Consider the following 18,006-nt stretch of genomic DNA (forward strand, 5'->3'; position numbering starts at 1 on the left):
AGTGAGGTTGAAGGTCACATATCAAACTCATCACATGTGCTTCATTAATGGTCATCAATGAATCAATGATCTATAATCAGGCAGAATCCATTTGCAAAATAAACATAAAGGCTTGATTTTTTTTGTACTGTCAGCATTACCCAGTGTTGTCATTGTTGTGCCTGCATCAGGCCCAAAGAAAACGTCTTTTCTGAGTTATTATACAGACCATGCTGGCAGTTGGGGAAGGCAAGGATAAGTTAGGATCTTCCCCTTCCCGTCTCAGTGAACTACTAGAGGGGCTTGGTGTACACTGTTAACTCTAAAAATGTGGTTCTGTCCCTGTCAAGAACAGTAACCATGTTGCAAGTACACTTGGAGTTATCTAGCCCTATGAGGGATTCTATAGCAATACCTGCTCTTCCCCATTTTGGGATTGCTTCTTCCACTGCTGCATTCTAGCACACACTTTGCCTCCTAGCTCTGCAGTGCAGCGCAGCAACACAGTTCACAGTCAGCAAAGCCCCAAAGGGCTCATGTCCTCCTTTCCCTCCTACTCAGGCCTTGTCTCTTCTTTATTTATTTATTTATTTATTTATTTATTTATTTATTCTTATTTATTTCTATTTGAAAGACAGAATGAGAGAGAGGGAGACAGAGAGGGAGAGAGAGGGGGAGAGAGAGGTCTTCCTTCTGCTGGTTCACTCCCCAAATGCCTGCAACTGTTGAGACTGCAAAAGAAAGCCAGTAGCCAGGAACTCCATCCAGGTCGCCCACGTGGATGGCAGGGAGCCAAGTATTTTAACCATCATTTGCTGCTTCCCAGGATGTGCATTCGCAGGAAGGTGGATCAGAAGCAGAGGTGGAACTTGAACCCAGACACTCTGACGTAGAATGTGGGTGTCCTAAATGGCAGCTTAGAGTACCACACCTCATCCCCCACTCTCAAGGTTGACCTTCCTGATTTTTGGATTCTCAGTGAATTTTTCATCTAAATCATTTAGATTCATAACCTCTAACATTTCTCCCCAAATAGGATGCAATCTGGTACTTTTTGCTTACAAGCCAAGATGGGGTATATAGATTTGAACGACTTGGGATCAAGAGTCCAGTCGTCAAAGCCCAGTATTGTAGGCAGTGGCTGAAGGGATGGAAAGACCTGAGGAACACCAGCTGCCTCTATCGGTCCATGGTCCAGGAGGCAGAACTTCACAGAAGGACACTGCATCAGATTTAAAACATCTGAAAATGTGTGTCAGAATATGCAGAGATTGTATTAACAAGAATAAAAGCTGCCTCGTGATTAAAATAAAGGAGCTGGCCAACCTAATGGCTTCAAGTGAATAATTGTTAATAGAAAGCTTCAGAAAAAGCACTTCACATCCTGCAAGGAACACCTTCTCTCCTCCTCCACAACACTGCTATGACAACGTTCATGACGCAGGGACAGTGCGAGTGTTACGGAAGGGTGAAACTCTGGTAAATGGCATGCCCAGAGCCTCCCAGATGCCACCCATCAGGATGAAAGATGCACCACTGGGCTCCCAGGACCCCAAGGCCAGGAAGGAGTTGGAAATCCATATTATACTGCTTACAGTCAAGAGATCTGGAGGCAGATATATTTCTTGAGCCATAGGCATTTTAATTACAGCTTGATCTTTATGGTTATACATTGATTTTTGTCCACAAGAAATCTAATTTGTACTCAGGTTTTGGAAGGAAGGGGGAGAGGGAGAGAGGGAAAGAGACCCTAGCAAGGTGCTAGTGGGAGCTTGAAGGAAGCTGAGCAGGCCTGGGTAGCAGCTGCTGTTGCAATAATTGCCAGGCCAAGAAAAAACCATTAAAACATTATCACAGGGGCGGGCACTGAAGTGCAGTAGGTTAAGTGGCTGTTTGGGTTGCCTGCATCCCATAGCGGATAACAAAGATGGAGTCCTGCCTCAGCTTCCTGCTCATGCACACCCTGGGAGGCAGCAGGTGATGGCCAAAGTACTTGGGACCCCTGCCAGTCAAGTGGGAAACTCAGATGAAGTTCCTGGTTCTTGGTTTCAGCCTGGCCCATTCCTGGCTGTTGTGGGTATTTGGGGAATAAACCAGCGGATGGGAGATCTCTCTCTTTCTTTCTCTCCCTCTCTCTCCTTCTCTATTGCTCTGTCTTTCAAAAAATAAATGAATAAACCTTTTTTAAAAATCCTTTTATCACACTGGAACTGTGCTTGGTAAGTGAGTGTTTATTTCTGACTCGAAACCTAAGCTGTAGCCTTACACAGAAGAAGCTCCCAGCACTCTGCCCTCTCCATGTTCCCATTGTTTCTTTTGCTCTTTTGCATCACCTAACAAGATTCTAGAGAAAGGAATAGGGATACAATGCATTATACTTTCGGGTGCTTTCAACTATCTCCTTTCTTGCATAACCTATTTGCATATGTGTGGCAGGTCATAATCCTTACAAACTGGGAATGCATTAACCTCTAGGGTCAAAGGGATTTTGTGGATATAATTGAGTTAAAGATTTTGAGATGAGGAGATTATCCTGAATTAACCAGTTGGACCCAATGTTATCACAACAATTTTTTTTTAAAGATCTTATCTTATTTATTTAATTGAGAGGTAGAGTTACAGAGAGAGAGAGAGAGAGAGAGAGAGAGGAAGAGACAGAGAGAAAGGTCTTCCATTTGATGATTCACTCCCCAAGTGGCTGCAATAACGGGAGCTAGACCGATCCAGGAGCCAGGAGCTTCTTCTGGGTCTCCCACATGAGTGCAGGGGCCCAAGCACTTGAGTCATCTTCCACTGCTTTCCCAGGCCATAGCAGAGAGCTGGATCAGAAGAGGAGCAGCCAGGACATGAACTAGCGCCCACAAGGGATGCTGGCGCTGCAAGTGAAGGCTTAGCCTACTACGCCACAATGCAGGCAGGCCCTCCAGGCAATTTTTATAAGAGACAAGCAGGAGAATCAAAGTGAGAAAAGAAGAGCTGTGAAGACAGACCCAGCAGATGGAGTGGTGGGCTTTACAGGTGGAGGTAGGAACGAAGAACCAAGGGGTACAGTGACTCAGAGAAGCAGGAGAAGGCAAGCAGATGGATTTCTCCCTGAGCCTTGGAAGAACACAGCCCCCATGTCACTTTGTTAATGAAACTGGCCACATACGGTTGCCTTTACATTTAAACCTGCCCACTTCTCTGTAAGAATATACTAAAAGGGGCCAGCAATACGGAGTAGCAGGTTAGATTTCCACCTATGATGCTGGCAGCCCACATGGGTGCCGATTCGAGACCCAGCTGCTTTACTTCTGACCAGCTCCCTGCTAGTGCGCCTGGGAAAGCAGTGGAAGACAGCACAAGTCCTGCTGCTGCACCCAAGTGGGAGACCAGATGAGGCTCCAGGCTCCTGGTTTCAGGTTGGCCCAGCCCTGACCCTTGAGGCCATTTTGGGGAGTGAATCAGTAGATGGAAGATTCTCTCTCTCTCTCTCTCTCTCTCTCTCTTTTTCTTCTTTCTCTGTAACTCCACCTTTCAAATAAATAAAATAAATCTTTAAAAAAGTAACACACCAAAAAGCAAATTAGCCATAATACAAATGTTAGTTTTCCTTCCTGGTTACTCAAACACCTCTGAAGCCCGTATATCAGATTTGATCTTTTCATATTTCCTTAACCAGGAGAACTCAACTGTTACCATTTTAGCCTTTTACAGATGATGATCGCATGAGAGCTGCTTTGTGTCAACTCAGACAGCCCCCATCATTCCTAATAAAAAGGTTAGAATATTTTTAAAAATGTTTTACAGCATTTTCTTCAAATACTGACCAAAATTTTTTTCATCCAAAATATTAAGCATAACCAAGGAATGCAAACAAAGATACAAGGGCAGACTTTGTAATGCAGCAGGTAAAATCACCACTTAGAATAGAGCATATCCCAAAGCGAAGTGCCTGGTTTGAGTTCCGGTTTCTTCACTTCTCCTCCAGCTTCCTGCTTATGTGCACCCTGGGAAGCAGCAGGTGATGACTCAAGTACTCGGGTCCCTGCCACGCATGTAGGAGACCCAGATTGATTTCAGGCTCCTGGTTTCAGTTTGGCCCAGCCTTCTCTGTTGTAGGCATTTGGGGAGTGAACCATGGAAGATAACTCTCTATCCTTCTTTCTATCTGTCTGTGTCTTTCAAATGTAATGAGAGTGAATAATAAATCAAAGCTTAAAAAAAAAGTTTAGAGAATGTTTCTCTTACCAGTGTTGCCATGCTGTACTGAAAAGTCTAGACTTTTACTTTAAATTATATCCAGCACTGGCTAACTTAAAGAAGATAAGAAGTAAGGAAAGCTTAAATGAGAGCCATAATCGCAGTTGGGAATCAAAATGAAATCTAGGGGGACAGAGCTGGGACCATTCTGGAAATTAGGAGGCTGAGTCTTGGTAATGGCTGTCAAGCCGTATGAAGCAGGAAATACAGCTAGCTCCTTTTCAGCTCAATGGAGGGCAGGCAAGAAGCTTCCAGCTCTACAGAAGCTGAGTGGGTTGCAAGAAGGAATTTTGTAATGCTGAGATTTTTTTTTGACTCTTGAATGCTTCAGCAGAACCATCAGGCCCGCTGAGCAGGTGCTAGGACCAGAATAGGAAGGAATTCCCTACCTCAGGTGACAGTGAGGTTGAAATCCCCAGCAAGCCATCCTGTGCCTCCCTCCGCCTCAATGGTTTATTGCTTCCTGTCTGACTTGACTGTTAGGCTCCAGACAAGAATTCTAAAAATTCTCACTCTGTTGTTACCTCTGAGGACCTCAGAGCCTAATGAATGATTCTGATTCTTAGAAGGAAGAGCCAAGGTTTGTCATGACTGAAAGGAGATTACAGTGTTTCTTCCGAGGCCTGTACCAGTAATTGCTGCATGGTGCAAACTGGAAAAGCAGAGCAGATTTCTCATGAGGGCTGGACCAGATGGCCTGTGCTAGTGCTCTCAGAGCCCTCTCTAGCTGTCGATTCCAAGGGAGGGAAAAATCACTGCTGGGTTTCTGTTTTGGTTTCCTATCTGGGTAACTGAAAATCAACCTGCGATAAGGGTTTTTAAATGCATTTCAATTCTGACTTTAGGAGCAAGCTTTCAAAGTAATCTCTAAAGGCATGGAAGAGGGTGAAGCATGTGCAACTTGAGATGCCCAAATGAGCATTTTCTAGGTGTTGACATGTAGCACCGTCCGATCATCTGTGCCCATGGCTTTGTAGATGCCTTTCGGAGACACTAGTGCTTTCAGATACTGTGACATTAAGCACAGTATCATCTGGAACTTAATTTATGTCTAGACTGAGAACATGTACCAGCAGAGAGCTGCCATGGGAGCACTTTGGGGTCCTTATGGCCCTGCAGGAGTCAGAGAAAGCTGGGCTGGCACTCTCAGCACACAGCAGGGCTTTGCTTCTTCTCGAGATAAAATCTTGAGCTGCAAACTGTGCATATGTGGAGAAGGGACCTGCCCTTTCTAAAAGCGTTTCATGCACTGTGCTTTCTTCCTGTGTTGAAAAATGGGGCATAACAGAGAAGCTGCAATGTAGGAACTGAAGGAACATAAGGAACCGTGCCCTTGGAGTCCTGAGACATGGGCTTGCCCTTGACCCTGTCTTCAGCTTCCTGGGTAACTCTGATCAAGGAACTGGCCATTCTCCATCTTTTCTAGTGGTCACATAGTGTTAACAATGTTCAGTATTGAAAAGGACATTTAAGAGACATTTAGCCTCAATCACTCTATTTCCTGATTCTGAAAAGACTGGAAAACTGGTGATGAAAGCATTTGTTCCACATACAGCATGATTAACTTGCAGCCTTGAATCCGTTGCTATTCTAATGCCTCTATATATGAGCTTTGACATTCTTAAAGGGTAAGTATGAATCAATGTGAATTCCATTCTTCTCACAAGGCATGGTTCTCTCTGAAAGAGGGATCTGAAGACTACTCAAAGAAAAAGTCTTATATTTTGGTCAGATTCAACTAGACTCAAATCTCATACTGTTTAGGAACTGAGGACAAGACTAGGAATTTGATGCATCGAACTTGAGAAATCCAAGTACAATTTAGGAATCTGGTCTTCCTTTAGGAGTCATTGCAGTATTTTCTCCTCTCAGAATGTTTCTCGTGACCGTAGACTGAAATGTTTCCAGAATTTTTTTTTTTTTTCCGAAAAAGGATTTCTCTAAACTGAATGCACTTCTAGGGAGGGTCAATGAGTGAGTTAGTGATCAAGCACTCTGTGTGTGACAACCAAACTGAAGATTACAGCCAGAAAACAAACTACTTCAGGAAACTCTGGATTGATTCCTTCACATCCTCGTGTGCACATACATGTGCGTGCACACAAACACACAAACACACGGACCCGAAGCTCCCCACCCCCTCCACGCTCCCAGAACTGGAACCATGGAGCTGGAACAACATTTGCCTAACAACTTCCAGGAGGCTCCCTCCCCTCCTACCCTTTTCTCACCATCCCGTGGATGCCAGACTTCTGACTGCTGCCTTGCAGAGGTGGAATAAACTCTATGGGGTTGAATCAGCAACTAATTTTTAGGAAGGCTTCTCCACCTCCCTGTTCTCACCATTTTGCTCCGAGGCAGAGAGAAAAGCCCACACCCATGGGTGTCAGTGGAAATGACAACGGTATTCCTTACCCACTCCATCCTCCAAATCCTGGCATTTTAAATAACCGAACTGCTCTCTTCCCTGGACTAAAATCAAATGTTTCTATCTGGAACCCAGCCACAGAGCTGGCTCTTCTCCTCTTCCTCCTCTTCAGCCCACCTATTTCCTCCCACGTTTCCCCATACGGAGACTCGCATGCATGCACACACATACACACGCACACACACACACGCACACTCAGTGCCTTTTACGTAAGCAGCGACAAGATTGATCTTTCACTTGAATTGCTTTGATTCAAAATCTGCCCACCATTCGTGGGAGGTAAAGAGTGGTGCATGTGATGTGTGCTCTAATAAAGAGACTGGGAAAGGAATGGCATGGGCAAAGCATCTGGTATCTGGTCCGAGTCTTTTCTAGAAGAGAACAGAGAATGCTATAGAATTCAACAAAAATGATCTGATCTCAAACTTACAATGATAAGATTCTTGGGTGGAACATTTCCCAGATTAATCCTTTCCGAACACAACTTTGTGAGCAGACATATTGATCATATTGACCTTAAGTCCAAATAGCTTCCAGGAACTTCCACAGTGCGGATCCATCCCTTTTATGGTTACAAGATTCTCTCTCACCACTTCCCTGGACAACTCTGAGTGGGGAGAAAAGGGCCAATCTCAAAAGGTTGCACACGTTGTGATTCCATTTAGATAATATCCTTGAAAGAATAAAATGAATGACATGGCTTAAAGACTGGTGATGAGTGGTGGTGACCAGGATCAGGAATTGGAGGAGAGGCAATAAACGTGGCTCTAAAGGGATAGCAGGAAGGAGCCATGTGATGATGGGCAACTCAGAGTCCTCATTTGCAGTGGTTATGCAAATCTACACATGGGATAAAATTGAATATACATAAAAACACATGGGGCAGCAGGCACTTGGCCCGGTGGTTAAGATGTCAGTTAAAATTCCTGTATCCGGGCCAGCGCTGCGGCACATCTGGTAAAGCCACTGCCTACAATGCCCACACCTCATATGGGCACCGGTTTGAGTCCTACCTGCTCCACTTCCGATCCAGCTCTCTGCTATGCCCTGGGAAAGCAGTAGAAGATGGCCCAAGTCCTTGGGAACCTGCACCCATGTGGGAGACCTGGAAGAATCTCCTTGCTCCTGGCTTCAGATTGGCTCATCTCGGACCAGTGCAGCCATTTTGGGAGTGAACCAGCAGAATGAACACCTCTCTCTCTCTCTCTCTCTTTCTCTGCCTCTCTGCAACTGTGATTTTCAAGTAAATAAATAAATCTTTTTAAAAAAATTCCTATATGCCCCATAGGAGTGTCTGAGTTTGATACCAGCTCTGTCTCCTGACTCCAGTTTACTGCTAATGCAGACCCTGGGAAACAGTGGCTCAAGTAATTTGCTTCCTGCCACTCACATGGAAGACCTTGATAGAGTTTCAGGCTACTGGATTCCACCCACAGCAAGCACTGGGGAAGTTAACCAGTAGACACGATTTTTCTCTCTCTGGTCTTCATGCTTCTCCAACAAATATATAAAAAATTAAACACACACACATACACACACACAAAGTAAATGCATGTACTAATGGTGAAATCTAAACTCTGTAGATTGTCCCAATGCCAACTTCCTACTTTTGATATCATGCTATAGCTATGCAAATTGTTACCACTGAGAAACATGAAATTTAAGGGTACATCGACTTTTTCTATACATTTTTTAAAACAAATTCTTGTGAATATATAATATTTAAAAAACTATAACAGAAAAATGTGATTAATGTTAAAACTTGGGGAAAAAGTGACTTTTAGTGATATTTAAAGGTTATTGCTCATACAATATTTATTTTTGTAAATAATTCTCTTAAAATTTTCAAAGTATGTCTTTTGCAATATATAGCACAAGGTGATATTGACATGGATGTATGTTAAAATAAAATCTTTCCCAATGAAATTAGGTCCATCAATATTCAAATAGATCTGGAACTAAACTGTCAATTTCAGAATGAAGGAAGATAATTTACAAATTAAAATGGCTAACTCACAAATTCTGAGTGACACACTGAGGCCAGGCCAAACACCAGCACCTGGATCATTCTAAAAAGTTATCTCTGGGTGAGCATTTGACACAGCAGCGAAGATGCTGCTTGGGATGTCCACACTCCATACTAGACTGCCAGGGTTCGAGTCCCAGCTCCACCACCTCCAATTCCAGTTCCTGATAATGAGCACCCTGGGAGGCAGCAGGCAAGGGTTCAAAAACTTGGGTCCAAGCCACACGCATGGGAAACCTAGACTGAGTTCCAAATTCTTGGCTTCAGCCTTGCCCACCCTGGGCTGTTACTGGTATTTGAGGCATAAACTAGCAAATTAAAGATCTCTGTCTCTGTCTCTCTGCCTTTCAAATAAGTAAATATAGTAAAATAAAAATTTTTAAATGTATAGATATTAAAAATAAAATAGTTGTTCTAAAATGGAACAAAACCAACCAACCAAGCAAGCACAAACAAGCACACAAACCTAGTTTACCAGGTGTTCTGAGTAACTTGTTGATCTTAGGATGGCAGGTTTGCCTCTGTACCAAGATCAGTCAGGTGCCAATCTGTTATACATGGATGCAGAGGTAAACATCAAATGAACACAGTGTGATGAACTCAGGGATTAAAATACATGTAGCACTACAACACAGGAACTCTCATACACTAATAAAGCACATCCAAAAGAACACGAGGAATCAGCACAGTTCTCTAATTTGCATACAGGATAGCTCTCAGGATAAATATTAGGTAGGGTCTTCTTCTGTTGGGTTGAGAGTAGCATTTGAGTGGTAGAATATTCTGGTTGATTTTTTGATCTTCAGCCTTGAAATGATAACCAATTTTACACAAGGTTCTTGCAGAATGATGATCTAAATGTAACAGTGGCTTTGAGCATTTTATTCTGCAAAATTCAGATGCTTTTTATGAGAATATATTAATTCTTTATAAAAGTTTCATGAGTTCTTTATTAGTAGATGGTAATCAGGGGCTAAGGAAAAAGTTGGGCTTTAAGCACCGTAAGGCATTGAACAAGAACACAGTCAGCTTACTTATCAGAGTTATAAGTATGTCCTCAGCTGCCAGGTAGCACCTCACAGCAGGGATGGACCTGGAGAAGTGCCCAGGATAGCAAAGTGCGTGGCAGACATGGATATAGTTACGCATGCCCAAGACGCAGTTATTAATCCTGGAGCTGAAACAGTTGTTAACCTCAAAATGGTTATGCTAAGTTGACCCAGGTATGACTATCTCTACCCCAAACATAGCCTTCAAAAAGAACGCCCCCACAATAGAGGAATTTATTGTATGCTTGTTGATCTGCTTATTTATGGTTTACTTCCCAACCTGAATGTAAGCGCCAACCTTTGGCTTATACACCTTGGCTTACCCAGCTAAAGTTGGCTTCCTGGTATAGCTAATGATTGTCTCTTCACTCTGCAAGACCACTGCTTGACAATTTTTGAATTTCAAATTCCGATGAAAGGAAATGCACAAAAAGACAATATTTTAACCCTCTACAGGGTTCAGGGATTTCCCCCTAGAAGCTCTGCTGATGGAACTCATTGTCTGGAATGAGAATATTACTGTGACCCCAAGGAGGAGGCAGTAACCTTCCACTCTAGCTCCCTCAGAAGACATTTTCCAGATTCCTTTCCTGGGCCAATCACCTCTCCCATTCTGTGGCATTATCTTCTATTTCCTGGTGCTTGCTATTGTTAACAAATAGTCCATATATGCCCACAATGCTTTAGTGACAACAATGCAAAAATATAAATAGTTCAGCCAATAAAAGATTTCTATCATTTTTATATAGTATATCAAAAAGTATATAGTCTGCCTCCCCTCTCCCAATGTAAGTCTAGGAAACTAGACTTACATTTGACCTAATAACATAATCTCTTTCATGAAGGTCGCTCTGAGTAGAATTTGAAAGCAAGGGTTAGGACACAGTCACACACACACACACACACACACACACACACGCAGACCACCTGACTGTCATAGATTAAGCCATTCAGAAAAACAGAGGGGGTGGACATGAGGCATCATGTTTAGTTGCCTTAAACAATGAATAACTTAGAGCCCCCAGCTGGCTAACTTTTTGGCAGAGAAGAGCTGTCCTTAGGCACCAGTAATGACATGCATCTGGGTGAACTTTGCTTATATTCTGAGCTTTTGGGAGATTGAGTTGAGCTGTGTTTTGGGAAAAACACAAAGGCAAGCATCTGGCTCCTGAACATCCTCCCAAGACCGAAATTCTTCCAATACAGTCATCCATAAGCAACCATGAAACCTTGCCACAAGAAATGAGCTGTGTTACTTTTTAATTCTTCTCCTTTACCAAAAGAAAGTTCACAATGCTGCAAAACTGCTGGAGGCCACAAGTGCACTGGCCTGTGATCTGCCTTCGCTCTGCAGTGTCCTGCTCCTGGGGCCCTGCCCAGGGAGGCCGCAGCGAGCTCTCAGCAGCTGAACTGAGTGCAGAGCTGCGTGGTGTCCACCAGGCAGGGCTGGGTGTGTGCCACAGCAGCAGCGGTAGGGAAGGCCAATGAACTTGACACTGCAGTCTCATTGAGAGGACTGCCATTGTGGGGCCTCCCTCGCCATCACTGGGATATCAGGAAAAGCAGAGGAGACACTTCAATGAGTCAGTCAGAGTCACTCATATTGGTACTACAGTTGGGACAAACAGCTTTAGCTGCGGTTTATTTTGCTTTTTCCCACCCAAGGGTTTTTTGCTTCATGGCTCAAAAAAATATATCAGGACCACAGTGCTTTTTGTATCTACAATGAGAACCTTCCCTGGAACTCTACCAAGAAACTTTTCCCAAGGGCAACTTTTGTAGAAATAAGTTTAAATGCTTATTTCACAACCGTACTTGGGAAGCATGGTCTTCGCGGTGCACCTTATTTTGAATAGATTGAGTTCATCCTATCCTAGGACGCAGTTGCTAACAAAGACGTGAGGTAGTTAAATGCAAATAATTACCAAACTCACATCTCCAAACTGGATAACCAAAGCCCTTAGAAGACATGTCAGAAGCACCTCTCCTCCACCTTCACAATCGTTCCCAGAACCTAGAAGCAGCAGTTTTCAGGAAAGGAAGCCAGGAAGGCTAGGTACAGAGCAAATGCAATGAGGCTGCAGGAGTCGCATAACAGGAAAATGAAATTTTCTACTTATCAAATTTAAGTCATTCCCTGTTAAAGAGATCATCCGCTATTCCCGGGAAGATGTCTAACTATGCAAACCAATGCAGGGAAAGAGGGAGCTTAGAGATGTATGGTGAAGCCAGGACTGCAACAATTGGCCCTTTCTCCTTATTTCCCAAGATCTACGTTGTATTTCAAGCAGAGATGTAGATTTAAATACAGTAGTGCTTGATGTAATTTGCCATTATAGGCGTTTCTTCCTTGAACAAAACTTCCTTAAAAGCTGTGCATAGCATTTGCTATCTTGGTCTTTCAAAAGATAAGAGTGCAGGACTAGCTGGGAAACTATTTTTGATGGCAGACTCACAGGAACTACAGGCTGCCATAAAATAGGACACATTTGCTATTGAAAAACTACCCTGGTCTAAATATCAGTTTCTAGCCATTGTGTGGGTTTTTTTTTTTTTTTTCATTTCCCGGGAGCCTGAAATCTATACAGATCCTAAGGTGTTCATAACACCTTAGAATACACAAAATGGACCATATATATAAATCATACGCACGTACTCACGGCTTTTCTGACCTCCTAAAGAACTATCTTAGAAACACATGAGTATTCTAAATAGAGCAACCCACGGAGCAGCAAGTCAGTTTTCAAAAGCAATGTCCTGTCTGCACCGCACCTGTACAGACACGGACACCCGGGCGGAGGGAATCGTACATGCATACCTATATTTCATGCCAGTCTGCTTGGCGGTGGACTCTTTGAGAGAAATGTGATGCTGAGGGGTGAACGTCCCCAGGCTGCGCGCGATGATAGCGACCGTGCGGAATTTGGCCCGCGCTGCGTTCACCACATTGGGGGCGTTGGAGCTCTGCTTGCTCAGAAGTCGGTCCTCACCATTCCGACTCTTCAAATTGTGCTCTGTGCAGGCTATGGAGACTTGCATTGCTTCCCCGGGCAGCGCACGGGCCCTCTCCGAACCCCAGAACAGAGGCGGTCACGAGAGCTTGAGCAGTCGGGGGGCTTCTGCTCGGCTCGCAGCCCCTCCTCGCTAGCGCTTCCCCGGGGCTGCCGTCGGACGAGCCCGGGAGGCTGACTTCAGAGGCGGCCAAGGGGCAGGGGTGGCTGCGGTGCAGGACAGAGTCCCTGGCTCCCGGAGAAGTAAACAGGCGACGGCGAAGTTGTCCCGGCAGCTGGAGCGCGGATCTGGCTGCGAGCTCTCGCCGGGCAGGAGCCTCTGCCAAGTGCACCACCGAATCCGAGCGGTCGGAGGCTGCTGCAGAAGCCTAGCGCTGAGCCTTCATGGTGAGCGCACGCGGCCCTGCCCGGAGCAGTCCGCGGGGCCTGACTGCGGGCGCGCCGCTGGGCGCCGGCTCGCGGCAGCGCAGGCAACCGCAAGGCGCGCCGCCCGCACCCTCTGCACCGCAGGCAGCGCCCCTAGCAGCCGCTAACTGCCAGCCGGGGCCCGGCTACCGGCGCTCTGGTCCCTTCGGTCTGCAGGCTCCTTCCCTCCCCCGCGCCGGGAGGACGTGGAGGTTCCTCAGGACCCCTCCCCACTCATTCTTGGGCGGAAGCCCGCCTCGCCCAGCCCTCAGTCGCGCCGACAAGCACGAGGTCCCTTTAAGGAGCGCCTTGCTCTGTGTGCTACGGGGAAGCAAAGACCAAGTCCATCAGACTGGTCTGTCACGGAATCAGGAGGGCTGCCCCAGAAAGAAGGGCTCAGCTGACACTCACCCCGAGCCCTGCCGCAGCACAACAGTTGGAAGTGGGGGAAGGCAGAGTGGGGGGTGCTTCTGCCGCGCAACACGCCAGTGAATTAACACGTGAATCCGCTGGGACTGGCTCGCTGAGACACGCAGCTTGCAAGCCTTGCCACGAGCCCTCCAGGCTCCCTTTGCCCTCTGCACGTCAGTTCTTCGGCACCTAAGTTTGAAGTTTCCTGAAAAGCCACAGTGCAGACTTTCTGGAGCCAAGTCTGCTAACTTCCTGCAAAATCCTGGGCTGTCAAGGATGGGCTGGGATGAGGGTGGCGGTAGCAATTCAGCACCACCCAGGAGGTGAATGACAGGTCCCCATCACCACGCAAGGGAACTTGCACACCTCCCCAGCTGGACATCTGCGACCAGCCGCTTGGGACAAGCACTGTTCCAGGGGTCAGGGGTGGGCCACAAGGGGGCCCTGTGGATTCTGAACCCACAGGAGGCAGGAACCCCATCTGGCTCAATAACAGGTGCAGAGCGACTGCTCAATAGATGTGGTTGAATCAAGCTGCTAATTTACCTGCCGCTGTGAAATGCATGGACGCTAAAGCGCTCTGGTAGATTTAGTGACACTAAAAACAGGACTTCTGGGAAATCGACTTCCTAAATGTGCCTCCCAACAGACTCTGCTGGGAAGCAAAAGGAAACAGCCTTTCAATCCGCAATATCGCTGCACACTATCTCTGTACCACGCGGCAGCGCTGGGTCTGGAGGGGGAGCGAAGTACTGTCCCCTCCACAGGTAACAGGTGACCTGGCTGGGAGGAGCAGAGTGCGCGGTCCTCAAGGGACTAATGACCAGCATTGGAGGGCCCCTTGTGAGTGGTACAGACAGCAAGTTCACTGGAGGGACGCAGGGAGGGACTGCGGAGCCTGGAGAAGTTCCACATTTTGATTCCTTCCCCACACTTCTGCTGAGTCCCTGGAACAAAGGTGGCTCAGGCAGCCCCTGTAGAGGGAACAGCATTTGATTAGCAGAAGAGGAGGGAGGCTGCCAGCCCAGGGCTTGGGCATCTTAGGGGACATCACAGGCTTTGGCTGGCTCCATGTGACTACAAGAGGAAAAAAGTCGGTCTCACCACTTCTTCCCAGCGGACTGAGGATGTAGGGATGACGTTTGCAATTCCTACAAATTGAATTCCATTCCAGGCATGAATCTTACCAGCAGGTAAGATGGAAATCACATTATGGACTCGTCTCCATCACCCTCCACACCCTTCCCATTCTTTATTTTAAAAAAATAAACACAGTGGCTAATGTTCATTGATTCTGAAGTAGCTTCAAAGGGAGTGAGGGCAAACAGACCAAGAACTCCTGCTTTGTGCCCACAGCTCATGAACGAGGACCTGAGGCCCCTGTTGATTGCCTGGAATAGACAGCAGTGGGCAGAAAGGAAGCAGATCGCTGGAACCCTGGTTTTTTCACACTAAGCCAGCTCATCAGAGATGATCAATGTGAATCGGCAAAGGAGTCAAATGAGAAGAGGAAGAAGTGGGAGGAATGAGAAGGCACAGCTCACATAAAGCAGTCTAGGGGACGAGACAGTGCAAGAGGGGTCAGCAGCCTGGTGCCTTCAGCCTAGGCACCGGCTCAGAGGGAGGCGATGAGGGGGCGCTAGGGGCTGTGGCGGCAGCAGGACCAATCCTACAAGGAGGATGGAGAGCTTTGAAGGAAAGGGAGCTCTGCATGCAGTTAGCCAAAGGGGCTTGCAGCTTCGCCAAGAACCAGCCGAGCAATGCCTGAGAGCAAAACCAAAACCAGAGCAGGGAATGCGCTGTCAGCAGAAAGCCCGCCAGGCACAGCCCTTCTGAGTCACCTCTTTCTCCCCTCCAGGACCACGCAGAGGACCTGTGCAGGGCAAACCCTTGCCTTCTAAGTAATTCTGAGAGAGGGAGATAAGGAAACAAAGGAACGGAAGAGGGAAGGAGGGAGCCCGGGAGGTGGATGGGAAGTTGCCATATTCTTGGGTAAACTTAATTCCCTTAAAAAAGCAAGATAGAAAATCCTGTGCATTCTGGTTTAAGCACAGCCTCTCACTTCAAAGGAGGGAATAATTGTCCCACATTCATGTCTGTGCCTCTTGTGTATGGATGCGTGTCCCAGCCTTTAGTCCATGCCTCAAAGAGAATCAAAGAACTGAGGCCAGAGGACGCTCACGGCGCAAGCCTCTTTCTTGCTGCCCACGGTGTGCCTTTTCAGATCTGATGCCACGCGGGCACTCTGACAGGCGGCCAGCAGCTTGGTGGCTTCCCCCAACCGTCTTCACCCTGCCCAGCAGTAATGGAGCAGTCGGCCTCAGGAGCCCGGAAATTAGATAACAGTTGGCAGAGAGAATGCTCATTCCTAATAAGTTTGTGCAAACAGGCCACATGCTAATTAAGCTGGAGAAATTAGAGTTGGAATATGCATCCTTTAATTGTCACAATAGGATTTGGAAGAGTTCTCATTGCCATAATTTCAGGTTTAAATAAGACCCACATAAATATATGTATATTAGTATCACTATCAATACAGATACCAATGGGTGGGAACTGTGTTCCCCAAAATTTCATGTTTTGATGCCCTACCCCCACCCTGGTATTTCAAAATGCTACTGTATTTGGAGATAAGGTCATTAAAGACGTAACTGAGCTGGGGTCAGCGCTGACATAGTGGGTAAAGCTGCCACCTGCCGTGTCAGGGTCCCATATGGGTGTCAGTTCAAATCCTGGCTGCTTAACTCGTGTTCCAGCTCTCTGCTGTGGCCTGGGAAAGCAGTAGAAGATGGCCCAAGTGCTTGGGCCCCTGCACCCATGTGGGAGACTCAGAACAAGCTCCTGGCTTCGGATCAGCCCGGCTCTGTCTGTTGTGGCCATTTGGGGAGTGAACCAGAGGATGGAAGACCTGCCCCCAACCCCCACATACACCATAGCTTGCCTTTTTCTTTTTCTTTTCTATTCTTTTCTTTCTTTCTTTCTTTTTTTTTTTTTTTTTTTTTTTTTGACAGGCAGAGGGATAGTGAGAGAGAGAAACAGAGAGAAAGGTCTTCCTTTTTGCCGTTGGTTCACCCTCCAATGGCCGCCGCGGCCGGCGCGCTGCGGTTGGCGCACTGCGGCTGGCGCACCGCGCTGATCCGAAGGCAGGAGCCAGGTGCTTATCCTGGTCTCCCATGCGGGTGCAGGGCCCAAGCACTTGGGCCATCCTCCACTGCACTCCTTGGCCACAGCAGAGAGCCGGCCTGGAAGAGGGGTAACCGAGACAGAATCCGGCACCCCGACCGGGACTAGAACCCGGTGTGCTGGCGCCACAAGGTGGAGGATTAGCCTAGTGAGCTGCGGCGCCGGCTGCCTTTCAAATAAATAAATAAATAAATCTTAAAAAAAAAAGATAGCTGAGATAAAATGAGGCCTCATTCAACATAGTTTGTGTCCTTTTTTTTTGACAGGCAGAGTGGTGGTCAGTTAGAGAGAAAGGTCTTCTTTGTCCGTTGATTCACTCCCCAATGGCCGCTGCGGCTGGTGCATCATGCTGATCCGAAGCCAGGAGCCAGACGCTTATCCTGGTCTCCCACACAGGTGCAGGGCCCAAGGACTTGGGCCATCCTCCATTGCACTCCCCGGCCACAGCAGAGAGCTGGCCTGGAAAAGGGGCAACCGGGACAGAATCCAGTGCCCTGACCGGGACTAAAACCCGGTGTGCTGGCGCCACAGGTGGAGGATTAGCCTAGTGAGTCGCAGTGCCAGCCGGTTTGTGTCCTTTTAAGAAGAGTTTAAGGGTCTGGCATTGTAACAGAGGGTTAAGTTGCTGCTTACAATACAGGCATCCCATATCAGACCGCCAGCTGGAGCCCTGACTGCTCTGCTTCCCTGGGAAAGCAGCAGAAGATGGCCCAAGTGCTTGGGCCCTCACCACCCACATGGGAGATCCAGATGGAGTCCCAGGCTCCCAGCTTCCACTTGGCCCAGCCTGGCTGTTGTGGCTTTTTGGTGATTGAACCAGAGGATGGATGATCTTTTTTTTTTTTTTTCCCTCTGTCTCTCCTTTTCTCTGTAACTCTGCCTATCAAATAAATTAAATTAACTTAAAAGTAAAATTTTAAAAAGAAGAGATTAGGACACAACCATGTGAAGACACAGCAAGCAGATGGTCAGCAATACTCCCAGGAGAGAGGCCTCAGAGGGAACCAACTCGGCCAACACCTTGGTCTTGGACTTCAGCTCCGGAACTGGGAGAAAGGAACTGTCTGTGGTTTAAGCCTCAGGGTTGGAGGCGCTTTGTTCTGGCAGTCTGCCCTAGCAAACTAAAACAAATGCAGGTATGGTTTGTTTTCATTTTAATTTTTATGCTATTGGCCATAAGAAACTATTGGAGTTCACTACAGAGGCTGCTTCTGAAGGTCATTATTAGACCATAAAGGTATTATGATCATGCTGTGTACATCCAAAGCCAAT

At 46.7% G+C, this 18,006-nt stretch overlaps 1 protein-coding gene across 3 annotated transcripts in view; it reads right to left on the reverse strand.

The window, feature by feature from the left end:
- KCNAB1 (potassium voltage-gated channel subfamily A regulatory beta subunit 1) overlaps positions 1 to 18,006 on the reverse strand; it is a 454,438-nt gene that overhangs the window by 259,875 nt on the left and 176,557 nt on the right. The window contains exon 1 of one of the 3 annotated variants that reach the window (XM_051858804.2): positions 12,543 to 16,807. Within the exon in view, the coding sequence (XP_051714764.1) occupies positions 12,543 to 12,763 (221 nt within the window). The 5' untranslated portion in view covers positions 12,764 to 16,807. 3 annotated transcript variants of the gene reach the window in all.

Source organism: Oryctolagus cuniculus, chromosome 4, assembly GCF_964237555.1.
Source record: "Oryctolagus cuniculus chromosome 4, mOryCun1.1, whole genome shotgun sequence".
Classification (NCBI taxonomy): Eukaryota; Metazoa; Chordata; class Mammalia; order Lagomorpha; family Leporidae; genus Oryctolagus; species Oryctolagus cuniculus.